At 48.2% G+C, this 17,150-nt stretch overlaps 1 protein-coding gene across 2 annotated transcripts in view; it reads right to left on the bottom strand.

Moving 5' to 3' along the window:
• Positions 1-17,144, bottom strand: part of GATA3 (GATA binding protein 3) — an 18,672-nt gene extending 1,528 nt beyond the window's left edge. Inside the window, exons 1-4 of one of the 2 annotated variants that reach the window (XM_057376642.1) lie at positions 16,722-17,144; positions 13,601-14,137; positions 10,542-10,687; positions 4,974-5,099 (exon numbers count right to left, since the gene is read on the bottom strand). In XM_057376642.1, the coding sequence (XP_057232625.1) occupies positions 4,974-5,099; positions 10,542-10,687; positions 13,601-14,137; positions 16,722-16,962 (1,050 nt within the window). In that variant the 5' untranslated portion in view covers positions 16,963-17,144. The remainder of the gene's footprint in view (positions 1-4,973; positions 5,100-10,541; positions 10,688-13,600; positions 14,138-16,721) is intronic. The other variant, XM_057376643.1, reaches the window with a different exon arrangement.
• Positions 17,145-17,150: the final 6 nt, after the last annotated feature.

Genomic DNA, 17,150 nt, shown 5'->3' with positions numbered 1-17,150 from the left:
GAAAATGGTATCTGTTGGACCTCCTGTAAGTAACTCTTATTACTCTCATTACTTGAGCCTGTCCTGTGCAGGGCCAGGAGTTGAACTTTGATTTTTCTAGGGGTCGCTTCCAATTCAGGATATTCCATTTTTTGTGATTCTATACTACACAGAGAGCCAGCATCACAACAAGCACTAGCACGGGTGACATGAAAACCCCACAAACCATACTTGGGAAGAGATTTATGCATCAAATGTCCCATAAACAACCTTAAAAATCTGGACTTGAGAATGTACATGGGTCTTGCTCTGGCTCCTCTGAAGGATTTCACCTACAGCAGAAGGCTGCAAATCACCCTAAGGGTGAACCATTTTTTGTAATAAATGTGAGCACATGATGGTGCTGAGGGACATTCTGCAAAAGGGAGAAAGGGGAGGAATAAAATGGATCCACTGCCCACCAGGATCTGCTGTGAAGGACAATGAAAAGATGTCCCTGCAATGTTCCTGAGCAGTTCTTCATCCATAAAACCTTAAATCAGCACAAGGAATAAAGCATTTYTTTCACCCAGATCACAGCAAAATTTGGCTTGTTGCTCCTCAGACCCCACTGGTCCCTCTTCACAGCATGGGAATCAATCCTGGATTTCCCTCCCCACGCAGACTGGGATAAAATATTATAAGCAAAGATGGAATWATGGGGAGAGGAAGGACCAGGCTCATCTCTGGTTTAGGCATTTCTAAAATTTGTCATCCCAGTCTGAATTTGTGAYCCTAGGCACTCTTTACCAGCAGTGATATCAGCCTTCACCTCACCTAAAAATGGGTGAAAAAAAGGCTGATCTGGATAAAGTGAGCTGGAGGGTGCAGCCCTATTTGCCACCAGCTGAAGGTTCAAAGGAAGAATCTGTCAATGAGCAGCCCAACAACAGCCCTGGGGCAGCAACAAGGAAAATTTCAAATGTCATGGGCTCCAAACAAAACACAAAACACAGTCTCCCTGGCTTTTCACAGAAGGAATGAAGATGCACCACACAAGGATGGCCCTTTGCTCCAGATCAGCAATAAATTACTTTCTATTAAAATACAAATTCCCATCCTGAAGATGGGAATTMTTTGCCTGGCCTGTTTTTAGGTAGCCAGCAGGGATGTGCTGCCCAGGTTCAAAGCCAGGAAGAAGCCCCGAGTGAGCCCCACCAGGCAGCAAAGCAAGAGGAGAGCAGGAAGCATCAATCCCTGACAAATCCAGCCCAGATTTGGGGGGACACTCACAGCCTCAGCCTCCTCAGCTTCTAACATGGATTTGTATCACAACACAAAGGCTCAGCAGCAGCCAGARCCAATTTCCAGATGAAGCAGCAAAGATTCAAGCCCAGGAGCTGATTGTGGCAAGGTGACAAAGCCTGGTGCTGGCACTGGGACTGTGCTGCGTCCTGACCCTTGCTCAGGGCAGTGAACACTTCCCCAAAGCAACATTTCTCCTTTTCATCCATCACTAAGAACAGGATGGCCCAGGCCACAATTTGATGYGAAACTCAAGGATGGGACACATCATCCCAGTGTATATGGTCTCACACTCCTAGCAGGTAACTAACTCAAGTGCCAAACACATAAGGACTCAGATAAACTCCAGGAACCAGCACAGTCAAAGCAGCAAAGTGGAAAATTTTTCCAGTGACTTCAAAGACCAGTCACAGCAGGGTTAAAGTGGTCCCCAAAACATCAAAGCTGAGGACCCATCTCTGTTTCTGGGGTAGAGAAATGAAAGACCCGGAGGGAAGACCTTCTCCGTGAAAATTCATTCTGATAAAAATGACAAACACATGCTAAATTAAAATTAAACCAGCCCAACGCATGTATATGAAATTCATTAATTTCAGATGGAGCCAATTAATTATGGGCAGGAATTATGCTCTTTGTTTTATCATATGCAAAATACTGACTTCTCTGCTCTTGGGACACAGAGCCCTGCTCTAGGGTTTTGGGAAAGGGGCCTTTTCTGATGAATTTTACCAAAAATAATGGCAAATCACTCACTCCTGTGAGCACAGGCCAGCAAGGTACACTCTCACCCACCTCTGAAGAGTGTGAAGGCTCATCCTGCTTCCAAGGACTAAAATAACAAGGATGAGAACCTCATACTCAACAGATCAAATGCAGGGGAYAGCCTTAACCATTATAGGCCTGATCTTGCTCTGACTGAAGACAATGGGATTTTGCCATTGACCTCAATAAGGTCCTGTCACTGAAGCGGATTTATCCTTCAGACATAGTCATTACAATGTTGGGTTAATCTTCCAGGCTGGCTGTATCTTAGAAAGCACTCTGGGATGCCACGGGATGAAAGGCACCGTATCAATGTGAAATATTAGTCATTGTTAATACTGGTGTTAATGGAGCCGGCTCTTGTTGAAGTCAGTGGGAGGAATGCCARCAGCTTCACTAAATGCACCCCAAGACTATTATGATTATTGCTTATATCCTACTGACAAATGGGTTTGCTTAAGCTGTGGGAATCAACAGTAAAACAAACTGATATAGCTCCATGAAAAAATTAACACCATGAAAAAAAATTAGCCTTTTCACTGCAATCGTTCCCGGTGTGGACATAAAATCTGGGTAARTTTCGGCTGCAGATCAGTCCATTAAAATATCCTAATGCTGTTAAGATCCCAGAAAATTTCATTAAACCCAAAGAATAGAAAAAAAAATGGGGAGGGGGGATGGATGAAAAAGCAGACAGGAATTTGCTACAGCCTAGCCTGAAACAGGGTTAAGTCATCTTCTGAGCATCCAAAGACCTTCCACTGGCACTGGCACAACATCTACACCGACAGCTGCTTGGGAGGGACRCGCTGCAATCAGCCTCTCTATTTCTGACCCCTCTCCTGATGGAAATCAGGGGATAATATACACACAGGGAGCGTGAACACACTTCTCACCACAGTCATAACTAAATACAATCAGAAAAAAAAAAATTTAAAGTATCTACCCACTCATATGCAGGTTTTAGTATCCTTGCCTGGTTATATTGCTGCACACAGGATCGCAGTCCTCTGGGGGTTTCATTTAAGCAGGATCCATTAATGGAGATGCTCAAAAGGCAAGATACTACTTGACTTTGGTAAGTAGCTGTGCTGAGCCTTTAAGCAGCTGTTGGTGTTTTTTAATGAATATGGAAATGGTTCCAATGTGCTCAAGGCCTGCCCCATGTCACAAATTTCACAGCTGGATCGGTGTTTCCCTAAACAGGGGATTTAGGGGTCAACTCAGGMCAGAGAGGTGTGCATTCTTAGTGCAAAAAAAGAACAGGATGTGCTCATGCAGGCACATTTCTGGAGAACCTCAGCACTCAACCACCCATCCTACACACTTCAGGGGGACATTCCTCCAGTCAGACATTCCTCCAGTACAAGACAAATTGTAACTCATCATCCTGCCATTTTCTGCAGTCATGGGGTGGAACTGCACTGTCTTCAAGGGTACAAGTCATCCCATTGAAGCACGGCATCAACCAACACCAACYGAGAAAAGCCTATTTTCTTCAAAGGGCCTTGCTGGCTACAGGAGGGCAGCTCCCTAGAGGTTTCCCAAACATGATTTAAGCCCTACCACTGGTGGTTACAATGCCAAAATGGAAACAGAGCACAAACACAGACCCCACCCCCCCCAACTCAGTGAAGCTGGCTGACCTTCATCCCTTCTTGCCAAGGAAACAGCAAACAGAATATTTTCTTGTGATATTCTGAGAGTTTTCAGTCTGGGTCCAGCCCGTTTGTTTGCAGTGATCACACTGAGAGTTTGATGACAAGCTTTGCTTGCTACATGAGGCTCAAAGCRTGCTGAGACACCTGCCCACTGAAGGGTAAACACCTTTTCCTTTTTTCCCAAGAAAGATACCTCGCATGAAACAGGTGAAAAATTAGCCTGGTTGGTTGTTGGGGTTTTTTTTCTACTTAATCCAAACTTGTTTACTCATCCTAAGAAACCAAAGAGCTTGAAATAACAAATGGAAGAGACTGAGATACCACAAGGGTTGGATGCCCCATGAAACCCAATATGTCTTTGATGTGTTTGCATGGGTGGACATAAGGGCAAAAYACAGCCCCAGATTTCCAACCCAAATATAAAGCAATCAACCACTAGTGGAAAAAAAATATCAAAGAAGAGAAATTGCAAGTCTTCTMCTTCTTCTGACATAATAATTATCCTAATGCCACATGTGGAATGAGAGTAACAGGAGTAGCCTTAAGTCTCCTTTATTAGCAGTATTATTCAGTAGAAGACTTTTCAGATCCCTTTAGCTCTTTCCCTGGGGCACATATCCCTGGTTCCTGCGAGCTGGCTTTGCATGGAGATATTAGATTAAATCTGCCAGCCATTTAATTTCATTTCTCCTTCCCTTCCATGACARATGCTTTAAAATTCACATCACAGGTTGAGCAGACTCTGCAACCCGCTGTCTAAATCAAGTCCTTTTTTGGTTTGGGACTCGCTTGCATCAACCAGGACAAACAYGAAACCTAAATAAATCATCTTTGGGGACGGGACAAAGGCAGCCACAAACCCAAGAATGATCTAAATAGTTTCTGGCACGTATTTCTTATTTTCCAGAGTTTGTATTTGCTGGAGGAACCATGCTACGCATAAGGAGGGGTATCGACTTGCAGGACAGTGTGTTGTGTTTTCCAGTGCTCTGAGCCCAATCAGCAGCAGATAATGTCTCTCTGTGTCCATCCACCCCTCCTTTCTTGGCTCAGGCRTGGAAAAGCTCTAACATTACCCATGGACAGCCTCGTTTGATACCTGCCCAAGTTGGAGAGGCCACATTTGACGACTGGCTGGCAACTCACCGCTCCAAACCCCAAGGTCCCCAAAGGGATAACACAGGTCTCGGCACCACCCAAGACTGGAAATCCTCAAGTCAAGGAAGAGTTTGGGTCATTGAGCACCGAAGCCAAGGCCCCGTTATTGAGCATTACAGTCACACTTACATTGTGCAGCTTGTAGTAGAGCCCGCAGGCGTTACAGACGGGATCGCCGTTGGCATTTCTCCTCCACAGGGTGGTAGTGGTGGTCTGACAGTTTGCACAGGACGTGCCCGCCCTCCTGGCTGCAGACTGTGGGAAGGAGGGAAAGAGAAAGAGAGGGAGAGAAAAACAYGCRTGTTTAAAAAATTTAAAAATWAAAAAAAAAAATGCAATCAGCAAAATTTCTGAGAAAGAAAACATCAACCCTGMAAGACTGACGCACATCGGCAGAGGCCTCCAGAAACTGACTTGTGAGAACAAATAATAATTTTGGAAAAAAAAATCCCCAAGGTACTTTAATCCCAAATTATATGTGAACTGAATCAGGTGCCAAAGGGCATCCTAAAAGTGAGTGCTAAACCTCTGATAGAACTCATCAAAATTAGCAGCGCTGGCACRGCCCATTCCAGAGGGGAAAATGTTATTTAAATGCCAACGCGTCTTTCCATCTTAATTCTCCCAGACCCTCCAGGGGTCTAATTCTGCAGTCAGGGCCTGAACCGACAATTGCTGGAGTCAAGGGCGTGAGTCACTCTGGCTCTGCTGGGTGAGACCCGGGTGGGCAGCTGCTCCTCGGCCCCGACCGCAAGCRCAGCCCGGTCCCGTAAATTCAGCTCAGCTTCAAAAGAGACAGGCTCCAGATCGGAAATAACGCTGCGGCAAAGAGCAAGAATCCCAACTTTTTAATTACACCCTTTTCTCAGCCCAAACCTTCATGTTTATTTAAGGATTGGTAACAAGCCTGRAAGAAGAATTTACCATTTCATAAAGGGGTAGGAACAAGTAAAAAAAAATCTACGTGTCTAAGTGTATACAGAAGCTTTTTTGTTAGCCGTGATAATGACTTAGTGAAGTCAAATTTAATAAAGTTGCTCTTCTTTCACATGCATGAATTGGTACTCATCATTTAAAAACTKTAAGTTTAGCAAACAAATTGTCCTTTTGCCACTGAAGGAGGAACAGGMGTTTTCAGACTGCTGTGTGAGCGCATATGCGTGTTTGCGTGTATGCAAGTGACTACAGCTCCTAAAAAAAAATAAGACCTTTAGATCCCCATCCTATCTCTTCTTCATCAATATGACACGGTCCCAGAGCTCTGATTTCATCCCAATGCATTGCTTTCAATGGGACTGCTCATGTGCTTAAAGTTAAAACATGTGCTTAAGCGATTTGCCAGATCATAGCAATGCTTGGCACCTTGCAGAACTGAGCCTTTAATGCTCTCTTTTGTGCTCTTACTGTTTCAAATTTACCCCTCACCCCACACAGCCGCACACTGTAGCACATCCAACATTTGAAAAAAAAAAAAAAAAAAAAAGAAAGAAAAGAAAATACCACATCTTTGGATACCGTACAACAAACCCAAAATGCAAACATGGACACTGGCACAGCGTTAGCGTTAATACCAGCTCTTGTTAGGTCATGTTGCAATTTTAATCATAATTGAATGTGGCGTAGGTGGAGAGAGGACGGGTTGGTTTTGCTTTAGATAGAGGAGGATTTTTTTTTTCCTTTTAATTAGTTGAAAAGAACTGTCTAAAAAATAAATAAGACAATACCCATGAGCACAAGGAAACACCACAGAGTGGCTGATCTGACAGCAAGTGACTCTGTCAGGATGCCCATAGGGACAATTCCGTTTTGCCTGACCTTAAACTGAGCCAGTCCCAAGGAGGCCTTTAGCTGACTTCTCCATGCTGGTGACACGCAGGAGTTGGGGACAGCACAAAAATTTGGAAAAAATCCCAGGGCCAGCAGAGAAGATGGAAGCATCCCACCACGAAGAGCAGAGCCCCGAACTGATGTGCACACACCTTCTGCCCATACCATGGACTCAAATTTGGTTCCCTTCAAAATCAACACGATAATAAAATAATGGACATGTTCCAAACACAGCATGGGGACAACAGCCAGGTTCTCACCACGAGCTGGAGCAGAGTGTGCAGCTCTCTGCCCCCCAATTCCTGACCCTCGGCACGTGTGGCTCGGAGGGGCACSAGGCTGGATTGAGTCTCTTGGTGACTGCTTTGCCCTTATCAGACCCAAAAATCAAGCCTAAGGAAATTTCTAAAAACCAGTGATATTTGACTCAGCCCACACAGGGGAAACATCCCCTTTGAAGATATTTGGGGTTTCTACACAGCGCTCACCATAATTTCTCTTGCAGCAAGCGCATTCAAAAGACTCTCCTGGTCACCACCACTCTGCCTTCAAACTCTGACATTAAATAAGCAAATAAATCACAACATCCACTGTCTTCTCTAAAACCATTTCCAACTGCTGTGTTTCACTTACAAAAACTCAGCATCATTAGCTGAATACTTTAAGYTGTTTTGGTCCCAGGCTGTACCTTTTATGCTGTACCAACTTCTACCAGAGACACCGGCAGCGGGCAGGAAACAATGAATAATAACGCTATTGTAAAGCTCCCAGCAATGGCATCCACTGACGCTAATCACCGACTCAGGCCTGGCCATGTTCAGTAATGGGATGACTAATTAGCTGCCCCATATCATCTATAGGACCAGAGTCCCCTGGCATAGCTGTCAGTGAGCGAGGGCACAACTTCAGAAGCGCTAGCAGCGATGAGAAGGTGAAATTGAGGAGGATGGAGGAACCAAGTACTAATAAAGATGCTTAATTAAGGGGCATTTYCAGTGTCTGGATGTACCCACAAATCTCCAAGCATCATTTTCCTAAAAGATTATCGTGTGTGCATGGGCCTGCTGAGAAATCCTTCCAAAACCAGCTTGGCTCAACATGGAAACGGAGAGTTCTGCATCTGCATGGACAGCAAATGGGAGAAAAACTAAAGGAAGGTTTTATCTCAGCAGTGATGGGGCTGCCACTGGCTGTGACAGGGACAGGAGCAACCTCCAGGAGGGCTGAAGGCTTTTTAAGCAGTGATGGTGTGATACCACCTGCCTGTTCTTGATCCCCCTACCAACACTTCCAGGATTTCCACCTTCCCCCACGAGATGAAGCAGAGCTGTCCGGGCTCTGCAAGACTCCATGCCTGTCACCTAAAGGACACCCTCACAAAGACACCCATTGAGTTTAACAAGGCTTGGGCTGGGTTCTCAACATCTAAGAACTTCTTGGCCTCCTCTCTCCCACCCATCGAAATCCTATCATTACTTTCAGCTGCAGCTGCGATCAGAACCTACGAAACCAGCCCTAGGTCACGCAGGAAACTTGTGGCAGAGGGCAGGAGCTGGGTCCCCACCCTGAACCTCCATCCACAGCCTTGCCCAGCCCGCCTGCCTGCACAGCAGGAGAGATCCAGTCAAGCCACAGCCACACACACATCCTCATCCAGGCACGCAAAATGCAAATGCAGGCCCAGCTTTGGTGCCTTCCGATTGTTTTCCTTGCTCAGAGGTTATCAAGAGAAATAAATATAGGTGCAAACAACATTAAGGGTGTTGTCTCTTTTTCCCAAGCAGTGCTGGGAAAAAAAAAAAAAAAAAAAAAAAAAAAAAAAAAAAAAAAAAGGTTTTTCTTTTTTTACAAAACAGAAAAGAAAAAAAAAAAAAAAAAAAAAAAAAAAGCAGAAAAATCAAATTTCACATTTAGCAAAGGCCGCATTTAAAGAACGGGAACTTTTGTAACTTTAACTAAAATGCCCAAAGATTGGAGCGATAATACAAGACAAGGTCTCCCTTTACTTTTTTTCTTTCTTCCTCTTTTTTTTTTTTTCCCCAAGAATGACCTTTCACTATGTATTTATTTATATMGTTCATTTTACATGTGCCGGGCTCAGGGTGACTCGGGACATTCTTTCGTGGTTCCATCAGACACTTTTTGAAARCTCTCCCCCTCTTTCCAGCCGCTTTCCTATTCTGCCTCCCCCTCCGCTTGTTTGGATACGCTCAAGCTCCTGTGTGTTTGGACTGGGGAAACGGAGCTGTTGTTTAGGAGTTATCTCCAGGGCTCAGATATCCGGCAGCTTTTTCCTAGGAAGTTAACTTTACACATAAAGAGAGAACGAGGAAAAAAAAAAATAAAGAAAACGAGGGCTTGTGTGTTTAAGACAGAAGGGCTGGGGGGGGAGGAGGAGAAGAGAACAAGAGAGCTGCCCAAAAAAATCAAAATTCCAGCCTGTACTTCCCTCCCTAGAAAGCTTTTCCTTTTTTCTARCAAGGCTATGAAAGATGAGAGAGACAAGTATTTTCCTCTACGGGAAAAGCCCGTATGGGAGGGCACGGAGAGGTTTTGTACGCAGGAAGTTTGGCGGGGTAGAGGAGCAAAACTACACCTTCCCCAAAACTCACACAGCCAGACAGAGCTGCTGCCCCTCACAGCACAGCCCTTCCTGGGAATGCACCCTGCAAATGCTTCCCAGTGCCAGGGGGAATAAAGCTGGGACAATTTTATGGATCTCTGACAGGTGAGGAAGCTGATCCATCCTAAGAGCTGCAGGACAGAGCTGTGAGCACCTTCACAGAGAACACGGATGAACCAGCCCTGTCCTGCCTGTGGCTCTGGCCATGCCAGGCACACGCCTCACAAAACTGGCCAGACCCATTCATCAGCTCAGAAATTTCCCAAAGAGGAGAGAGCCGCTTTTCCTCCAKATTTTGAGCAGCCCCCAGGAGCCTTTCCRYGTCTTTAATCCTGACAAAACCAAAYGTGCCTCGATTCGAAACATTCAATAACTTCCCAAGCAGGGACCATAATTTTTCCCCCCACTTGATATATTTTTTCCCCTTGTGGTCTGTCTGATTATTTGCCAAATACACTTCAACACGTTTATTAGCCATGCCCACAGCTCCCAGACCTTTTTGTGGCTTCCAGGGAAATGCACGAACAGATCACTGGGGATGCTGAAACACATTGCCTGCGCTTAGAACAGTCACCAGTCTTGTAACTATTATTTCAAACATTCACCCACASTATTTCGTCTTCCTCCAACTTTTCTGTAGCCTGGGCACACAAAGCTTGGCTTTGCACACTCCCCATCCCCTGCCTCATGTCCTTGTGACACAATTGGAGACCCAGATGGCATAGGCACAAATGACCCCTCCATGTACCGGTGGCACCAGGACCTGATGGTTCCAGCTCTTCKCAGGACCAAGGTCTGTCTGATGCCCAGGATCCTGTTTGGGTCCCTTCTCYATGCCACCAGCAGCCAAGGGGGATAGAGACACACTTAAGAAGGGAAAGGCAGCAATTTGGAGAGCCCGGGAGAAATCCTGCATTCCTCATAATCTCTTTGGTCACCAGGAAATTATCATCCTGCCCTCAGGCCCTGGAAGGAGTCACTGTCCTGAGGTCACCATCCAGAAGCACTATGTGGAGTTGAAAACTCAGTTCTGGTTTGCAAGAAGCCCKGGATCTTGATTTTTAAACCTGCAAGAGGACCAGAGAACTGAGGCCCACAGCAGCTGGGACAATCTCTCAGAGCATCACTCCCTCCCAGCCCTCTGACACAGTGGGACCAGTGAGAGCTGGCTGAGGYTCCCGAGCTGCAGATAGGAGGCAAAAGTTTCAGAAGCAGAAAAAGAAAGAATGAAATGGCAGGAGACTCACCAGTCTTCTCTTGGGTTTGATCAGGGGCCGGTTCTGCCCGTTCATTTTGTGATAGAGTCCACAGGCGTTACACAAATAGTGCCCAGTGCCGTCTCTTCTCCACAGAGGGGTTGAGGTAGCCCCACAATTTACACACTCCCTGCCTTCTGGAAACAAGAGAGCACATAGTTCACTTAGGGAAAGCAGAGGTAAAAAGGGCTGAGGAAAGCTACCCCCATTCCCAAAAATCCCCACAAACTCCCCAGAGACCCTGCCCGTCCTCCCCCAGCTCAGATTTCCAAGCGAGGGTCCAAAGCCATGATGAACAATGTCCCTGGCACAGGATGAGGGGAATCTGGTGGGATCTGATCCTGTTCCCCTCCCCAACACCACCCCACAGGCAGCACCAGGTCCATGTCCCATGTCCCAGCAGCAGGGAAGAGGGACAGTGACAATGACAATCCAAATGCCATGGTGGCTGAAGGGGCTCCCTGGAGCAGCTCTCACTCCTCCCACAGGTCCCTTCTTTGGGGGAGTGAGGGGGCTGACAATTCCTCCTCACATTTGGATTAAGGGCTTCTACAACTCTCCAGAGACCCTGTTGCCACAAGCACCAGAAAAACCTTGCCTGCCTTTTCAAGAAGCCTCCAGCCCTCTACGCCCAAAATGATGGAGAAAAAATTTGAGTCCRTGCCCCWCTTTCTGATGYGYATKAGGACCCCAGTGTCACTCCTTGAGYRCTCTYCYAGCTCCCAGGGRTGMTCATAAACCTGGAGGGCTCTTCCTCTGGCCTCAGGTCAAACCACATCAAGGACCCCCAAAATATTTACAGATAACCACCAAAACACCTCCCCAGCTCCAGCCAACACACAACCGCTCTGACAATATTTGCTATTAATTAATCTGAAACTATGCTTCCGCCACCCAAAACTTTCAGAAACCCTTGGTTTCCCCAACACATCTGCAGCCTGATAGTCTACCCAGGCTGTCTGGGATAGCAAACAGCCCTGACCCTGCCTGTRCCCTCMTAAGTTCTTTTCCTCCTTCTTCTCYTTCTTTYTGGGCMCCTCTTTTTCCTSYTCCTGGCTATTTTAGGGGGAGATGTCCCCCAGCCCACCAGTTCCCAGCTTGGAGGAGGGAACTGGGAGGTTGTAAACCTGCCTCTCAGAGGGTTGAGGGTTTTTATGTTGTGTCTTTGGTTTACCGGGGGATGTTTTCTTGTACCTAACRTCAGCCGTGGCCCACCTGAGAGCAGTGGCAGAGCTCAGCCAGGCAGAGCAGAGCCAGCTCAGCACAGAGCCGGCTCCCCGCTGGCCCAGCCCGTGCTGCCTTCGAGCAAGAGGCATCCGTGCCCTAACCACAAACTGCAAACCGTTTTTCCAGAGCCTCTGCACCGAGCCCCTCTTCTCTCACATCCCCCCCAAAAATAACAACAAAAAAAAAATACATTTGCAGCCTTTTCTCCCTCTTTAATCCTGCAAAAACACCCCCTTCCTCCTTTTTCTCCAGCTCTAACCCTCTTTGTCTGAGAGCTCCCAGCCTGCTAAGATCAACTTTTAAAGGGGAAAAAAAAATTAAAAAGAGAGAGAAAAAAAAATAGGTGTTGCTGCTGGGGTTGGTTTATCACCGCAGATGTCTTTCAAGAGTGTAAAGTAACAGAAAGTGGCAAAAGGAAAACAAGAAGGGAGGGCGGAGGGGGGGCCGAGACGGTTTGAAAATACCGCGCAGGCRGTGGGTGCCCCGGCGGGATCTGCGGCTCGGCGGGCGCCGGGAGAGCCGGGGGATGCTCAGCACCGCCCGGGGCCAGAATAACCCGGTCCCTATCCCGGACATATCCCCCGATCCGCWCTGGGGCCAGGCTGGGAGCCGCTCCCGTTAATACCCAGGTCGTTTTGTTCCCCTCTGCTTAAACGGGGCAGCCGCTCCCGGGCTGTTTGAGTCTCTGTCCCTCTCTTTTGTTTCACTCCATCTCTCTCTCTCTCTCCTGCTTTCATGTACAAAACATACAGGTCTGGGTTTTTTTGTCACTCTAACCGCATCCGGACTCTATTAAAGTTCCTGGCGCTGGATAAACAATGCAACTGTCGCGTGCAGCAGTCTGAAAATAATTGGATTAGCTCAAACATATCAGCTAAATAGAGACAGTCCCTGCTCAGACAGACAGAGTAAATGTCACCCTGGAAAAACCCTGAAAACTGATCTCATTCATGCCAGGCAACCCTGCAGCAGCCTCCTCGGAAAAAAAAAAAAATAGAGAAAGAAAAAAAAAGAAAAAAAAAAATAAAGGGGAAAAAGGAGTTTTTACTAATCGCCCTTTCCTCGGCACACAAACACACTCCCCTCGGCTCACTCCCACCCCTCGGTGCAAGCCCGGAGCGTTCAGCCCGGAGCCGGAGCCGCGCTGCCCCTCGCACCCGCTCTGCAGGGAGTGCACGGAGCTGGGACCCTCCAGCTCCCCCCGGGAACAGCAGCCAGGGGGACGCTTTTGGGGTCTTTTATTGACCCCAAAGCCCCTGGCATGGAGCTGGTTAGGGTCTGCGGGGGCGAACTCTCCCCACCGCCCCGGGGAAAACCCTCCCCGCATCCTCGGGCGCCGCATGGGAAGAGGCCCTGGGAAGAGCGAGGCGGAGGRCGGGCGGGGGAAGTTGGCCGGGATTTAGCACCATTATTAAAATACAGGGAGATGGCTAATGCTGCGGTTCCCTCGGTTTCGCTCCCTCCCCGGGCGCCGCAGCTGAGCGCACCGTGGGCGCTGGAGGAGCCGGGTCGCCCCCGGGACAGGAGCCCCGMGGCACCGGGTGGGTGGTTTGGGTTTCTGGGCCTGGTTCTATCGCCAGCCCGGGTTGGACAAGRGGGAATTTGGTTATAAACCTGGCAGAGCAACTTTGTGGGGAAGATAAAGTGTCGTGTGTGTGTCCCCCGCGAGGGTTTCAGCCCCTGCCGCTCCTCACAAGGATGCTTGGGAACATCTCTCRGTGTGCGGAGAGGAGCGAGGGGCGCAGCCCCATCCCTTTGCCCCCCAATTTCCCCCCGGAGCTTCATCTCCCGAGCAACGGGGATGAAGAAGCCAAAAGCCCTACCTGTGCTTGACCKTGCTTTTGGTCGCGATTTACACCCAAACCCGGTTGGCGATCCTCCTAAGAGGCTACTGGGGGGAAAAAGTCCAGAGCCATATTCTGGGACATACGGTGGGTAGGTAGTGATGGGGTGATGAGCGGAGGAGGTGGCTCCTCCTAAAGAGGCCATGCTGCTCCGAGAGTGAGAGGACTCCAGCTTCATGGTATCGGCCAGGGACACCTGGTATTTGATGCATTCCTTCTCGTCCTGCCGGGTGGAGCCGGTGGAGCCGGGGGTGGAGATGGACGGATCCGGGGACACRTCTTTAGGAGGGGTCGGCGGGAAGGTGAAAAGGTGCGGGCTGGAGTGGCCGGCGGATAAAGTGGAAGAGGAGGCGGGCGGGTAGACGGAAAGGGGTCCCGGTGAGCTGTGATGGATGGAGGTCTTGGAGAAGGGGCTGAGGTTCCAGGGGGAAGCGCTGTGGTGGCTGCTCAGCGCCTTGCTCCCGTCCAGCCAGGGCAGCGAGCCGTGCAGCAGCGGGGGGCGGCACACCTGGCTCCCTGCTCGGAGAAAAACACAGAGACACGTCGGTCACATCCYTCTGCCACCCTGGCAAAGCCCCCCGTGGGGTCCCGGGACGTGCTTCCCCCGTCACCACCCCTTGTCCTTCCCAAAGAGCTCAGCATGCGGGGAGAGCAAGCAAAATTATATCTGATGCGAAACCCCGCTCCTCTTTAAAGATTAAAATTTAAAAGCTACAAGAGCACGAAGTGGTGGCTCCAGTCCTGTTCAGGAACGGGTTTTAGGGTCGGGACCCTCCAAGCAGGGTGCCAGCCCTGTGACACGGGATTTGGCGAGCTCTGCTTCACTCTCTCCCTTTTCCAGGCAATCCCACGGAGACTTTGAAGCAAAGATCCCGCGTGAAATTGCCAAGTCCTAACTGCAGAAACAAATTTTTTTCTTAGCTGGAAAATGATTTCCCGAAGACAGCCGWGGGCTACAAACCCTGGGAATTCTCTGGTCAAACGAAGAAGACCAGAAAATGCCCGCAGACACGATAATAACTTTTGCAACACGGCAGATAACTTTGCAAACCACTCAGTTTGTCTTTTCTTCTTCCATGAGGCTGCACAGAAATGTTAGATGACTTTTTTGCGGTGATATGGCACACGCAGAGGGTACCAACTGACTCAAAAGAAACACTCCATACCCTTTTTGTGACAACAGACACTTCACTTTTCTTTTAAAATACACACTTGGACTTTGTGGAGAAAAAAAATCCACTAGATTCCYGCAGTCAAATATTTTCCCCTTTGGTTATAAATGTCCTTAAGGGCTTGTACCTAGCATTTTAAATTAATCTCGGCCCTTGCTAAACAAATAGAAAAATATATCCAAGGAATCAAATCTAGCCAAACCCACAGCAACTTGTGCAAATGGCTCTGAGATGGAAAGCACAGCTATTCAACTGGAAGGGAGCAAGTTTTTGCCTGCTAATAAAGCCCTGGAAAGTCACTGACATCCAGAGATCCTTAACCTCTGTAGGCATCGTGAAAGGTGTATAGAGATTGCTAAATCCACCGAAGGAGAGATGCAAACACAGATGYATCGAGGCACAGATCGTTACAGGGTGGACACATGTGTTTGCATGGGAGCTCGTGTGTGTCTTAGAAAAGCTCCAAACTGGTTTTCACCATACCAGGCGTTCGTGAACAATACTGAAAGTCGCTGCTCGAAAGGAAGGGAAGGTGGGTTATACGAATAGAAAGGGTCAAGATTCATTATCTTCTCCAGGAAGTAGCATAGTAAATAATATTCAGGCTAGATCAGAGAGACCACATTTCCACTTTCTGCTGATATATTGGGGGAAAAAAAGAAATGAAAAGGAAAGAAAAGAAAGAAAGGACAAAGGCTGCTGATCCTTAAAAATAATTGTTTTAAAGGGACTAATAGCAGAACAATGCAGTTACTGAGCGGAGCCTAATGCAGGCTCGCACTCAACAAGTTGCTGAGGGCTGGGAGCAACCTCCTGAACCCGCTCGGCTCCATCTCCACTCCGCTCGTCCCGCTTTCTCCCTGATTTTGGGGTTATTTCCACTGCAAACATCGGGTTTTTGTACTTTGCCACGACAGAGATCACTGCCCGGCTTCCCAAACTACTATCTGTTCTTTTCCCTCCATTTTTATTTGTTTTGGTTTTTTTCCCCTATTTTTTAACACTACAGGTAAACTCCAGCTATAAATACTGACTCTCCAGATCACAAAAGATGGCACCAAAGAACTCGTCCCTCCGTGGACCTGGGCCACATCGGCCCCAGRTATTTCAACTCCTTTCTAAGAGCTGTGATCCAGGAACAAAATTCACATTGAGAATCATTACCTTCCTGCAGGACCCTCAAGACAGCACACCAGGTCTGATACCCAATTACACTACGGGCTATGTGTTTTTTTTTTTTTTAGTTTCTTTCTCGTTTTAAACCCACGCCACGGTRTTGCCCTGGGTATGTGTGCAAAACTTTCGACCCAAGCCTAACAAGTGCGAATTAAATAGCCCAAGCGTGAGGACAGCGGGGTCATTTTCACACCCCTGCTCTCCAGCTTGCTTTGCTTCCCCAGAGCAGCTTAATCGTGCAAAAACTAAACACAGTATGAAAACACTGACTGCTAACCTAATTAACGAGAGGRGGCAGAAACCAAAGCGAAAGAGATGGGGCAAGAGGAAGAAAACAAGAGAAAGATGAAAAAGAAAGAAATAAAAGGAGGGCAAGCAAGAGGGACAGGGAAAGCGATAAGAGAGAAGGGGAAGAGGGATAAGAGATAAAAAGAGAAGAAAAAAAGAGAAAAATAAGTGGAAAGAAAGAAAGAGGAAAATATTTTTTTAAAGAAAAAAAAAAAACAAAAGAGAAAGAAAGTGAAAGAAAGGAAGGAAGCCTAAATTTTTATTTCTTTCCAACAAGCCAACCCCAAAATCCACCCGTGACGTAGCTTCCCCGCCGGCAGGAGAGGGTCTGCCCGGACAGCAGCGAGGGGTTCGAGACAGTGCGGAGCCACCGGCACCGGGACAGCACCGGGACAGCACCGGGACAGCACCGGGACAGCACCGGGAGCGCTCCGGAGGAGCCGGGGCTCGGCGTGGGCACTCACCGTGGTGGGCCGTGGGGTATCTCTGCACCGTGGCTCTCACGGAGTTGCCGTAATACGGCGGGACGGGGTTGCCTTGTCCGTCGATATTAAAAAGTACATCCACTTCCTCGGCGAGAGGATACTGCGTGGGGTCCATGTAGGTATGGCCAAGCGTGGGGTGATGCGAGTCCGGGTGCTGCCCATTGAGCACGGCCGGGTGGTGGTGGCTCACCCACCGCGGCTGGTCCGTGGACACCTCCATCTTCCGCGCTCGCTGCTCTGCCGCTGCTCTTCCTCCTCCTCCTCCTCCTCCTCCTCAGCAAGGCGCGGAGGGTTTGAGATCGGAGCGTGAGACGCTGCCGGAGTTATGCAGGGCGGGGGAAAAAGTGCTCGGCGAGTTTGGGGATGTTTCTGGTTAGGCTGGGTTTAAAGTGGAGGGAGTAAGGGGTT

Source organism: Malurus melanocephalus, unplaced genomic scaffold, assembly GCF_030028575.1.
Source record: "Malurus melanocephalus ecotype Western Australia unplaced genomic scaffold, MMel_1.1 scaffold_286, whole genome shotgun sequence".
Classification (NCBI taxonomy): domain Eukaryota; kingdom Metazoa; phylum Chordata; class Aves; order Passeriformes; family Maluridae; genus Malurus; species Malurus melanocephalus.
Note: the sequence above shows the minus strand (reverse complement) of the source record. Positions and strands in the feature narration are given on the sequence as shown.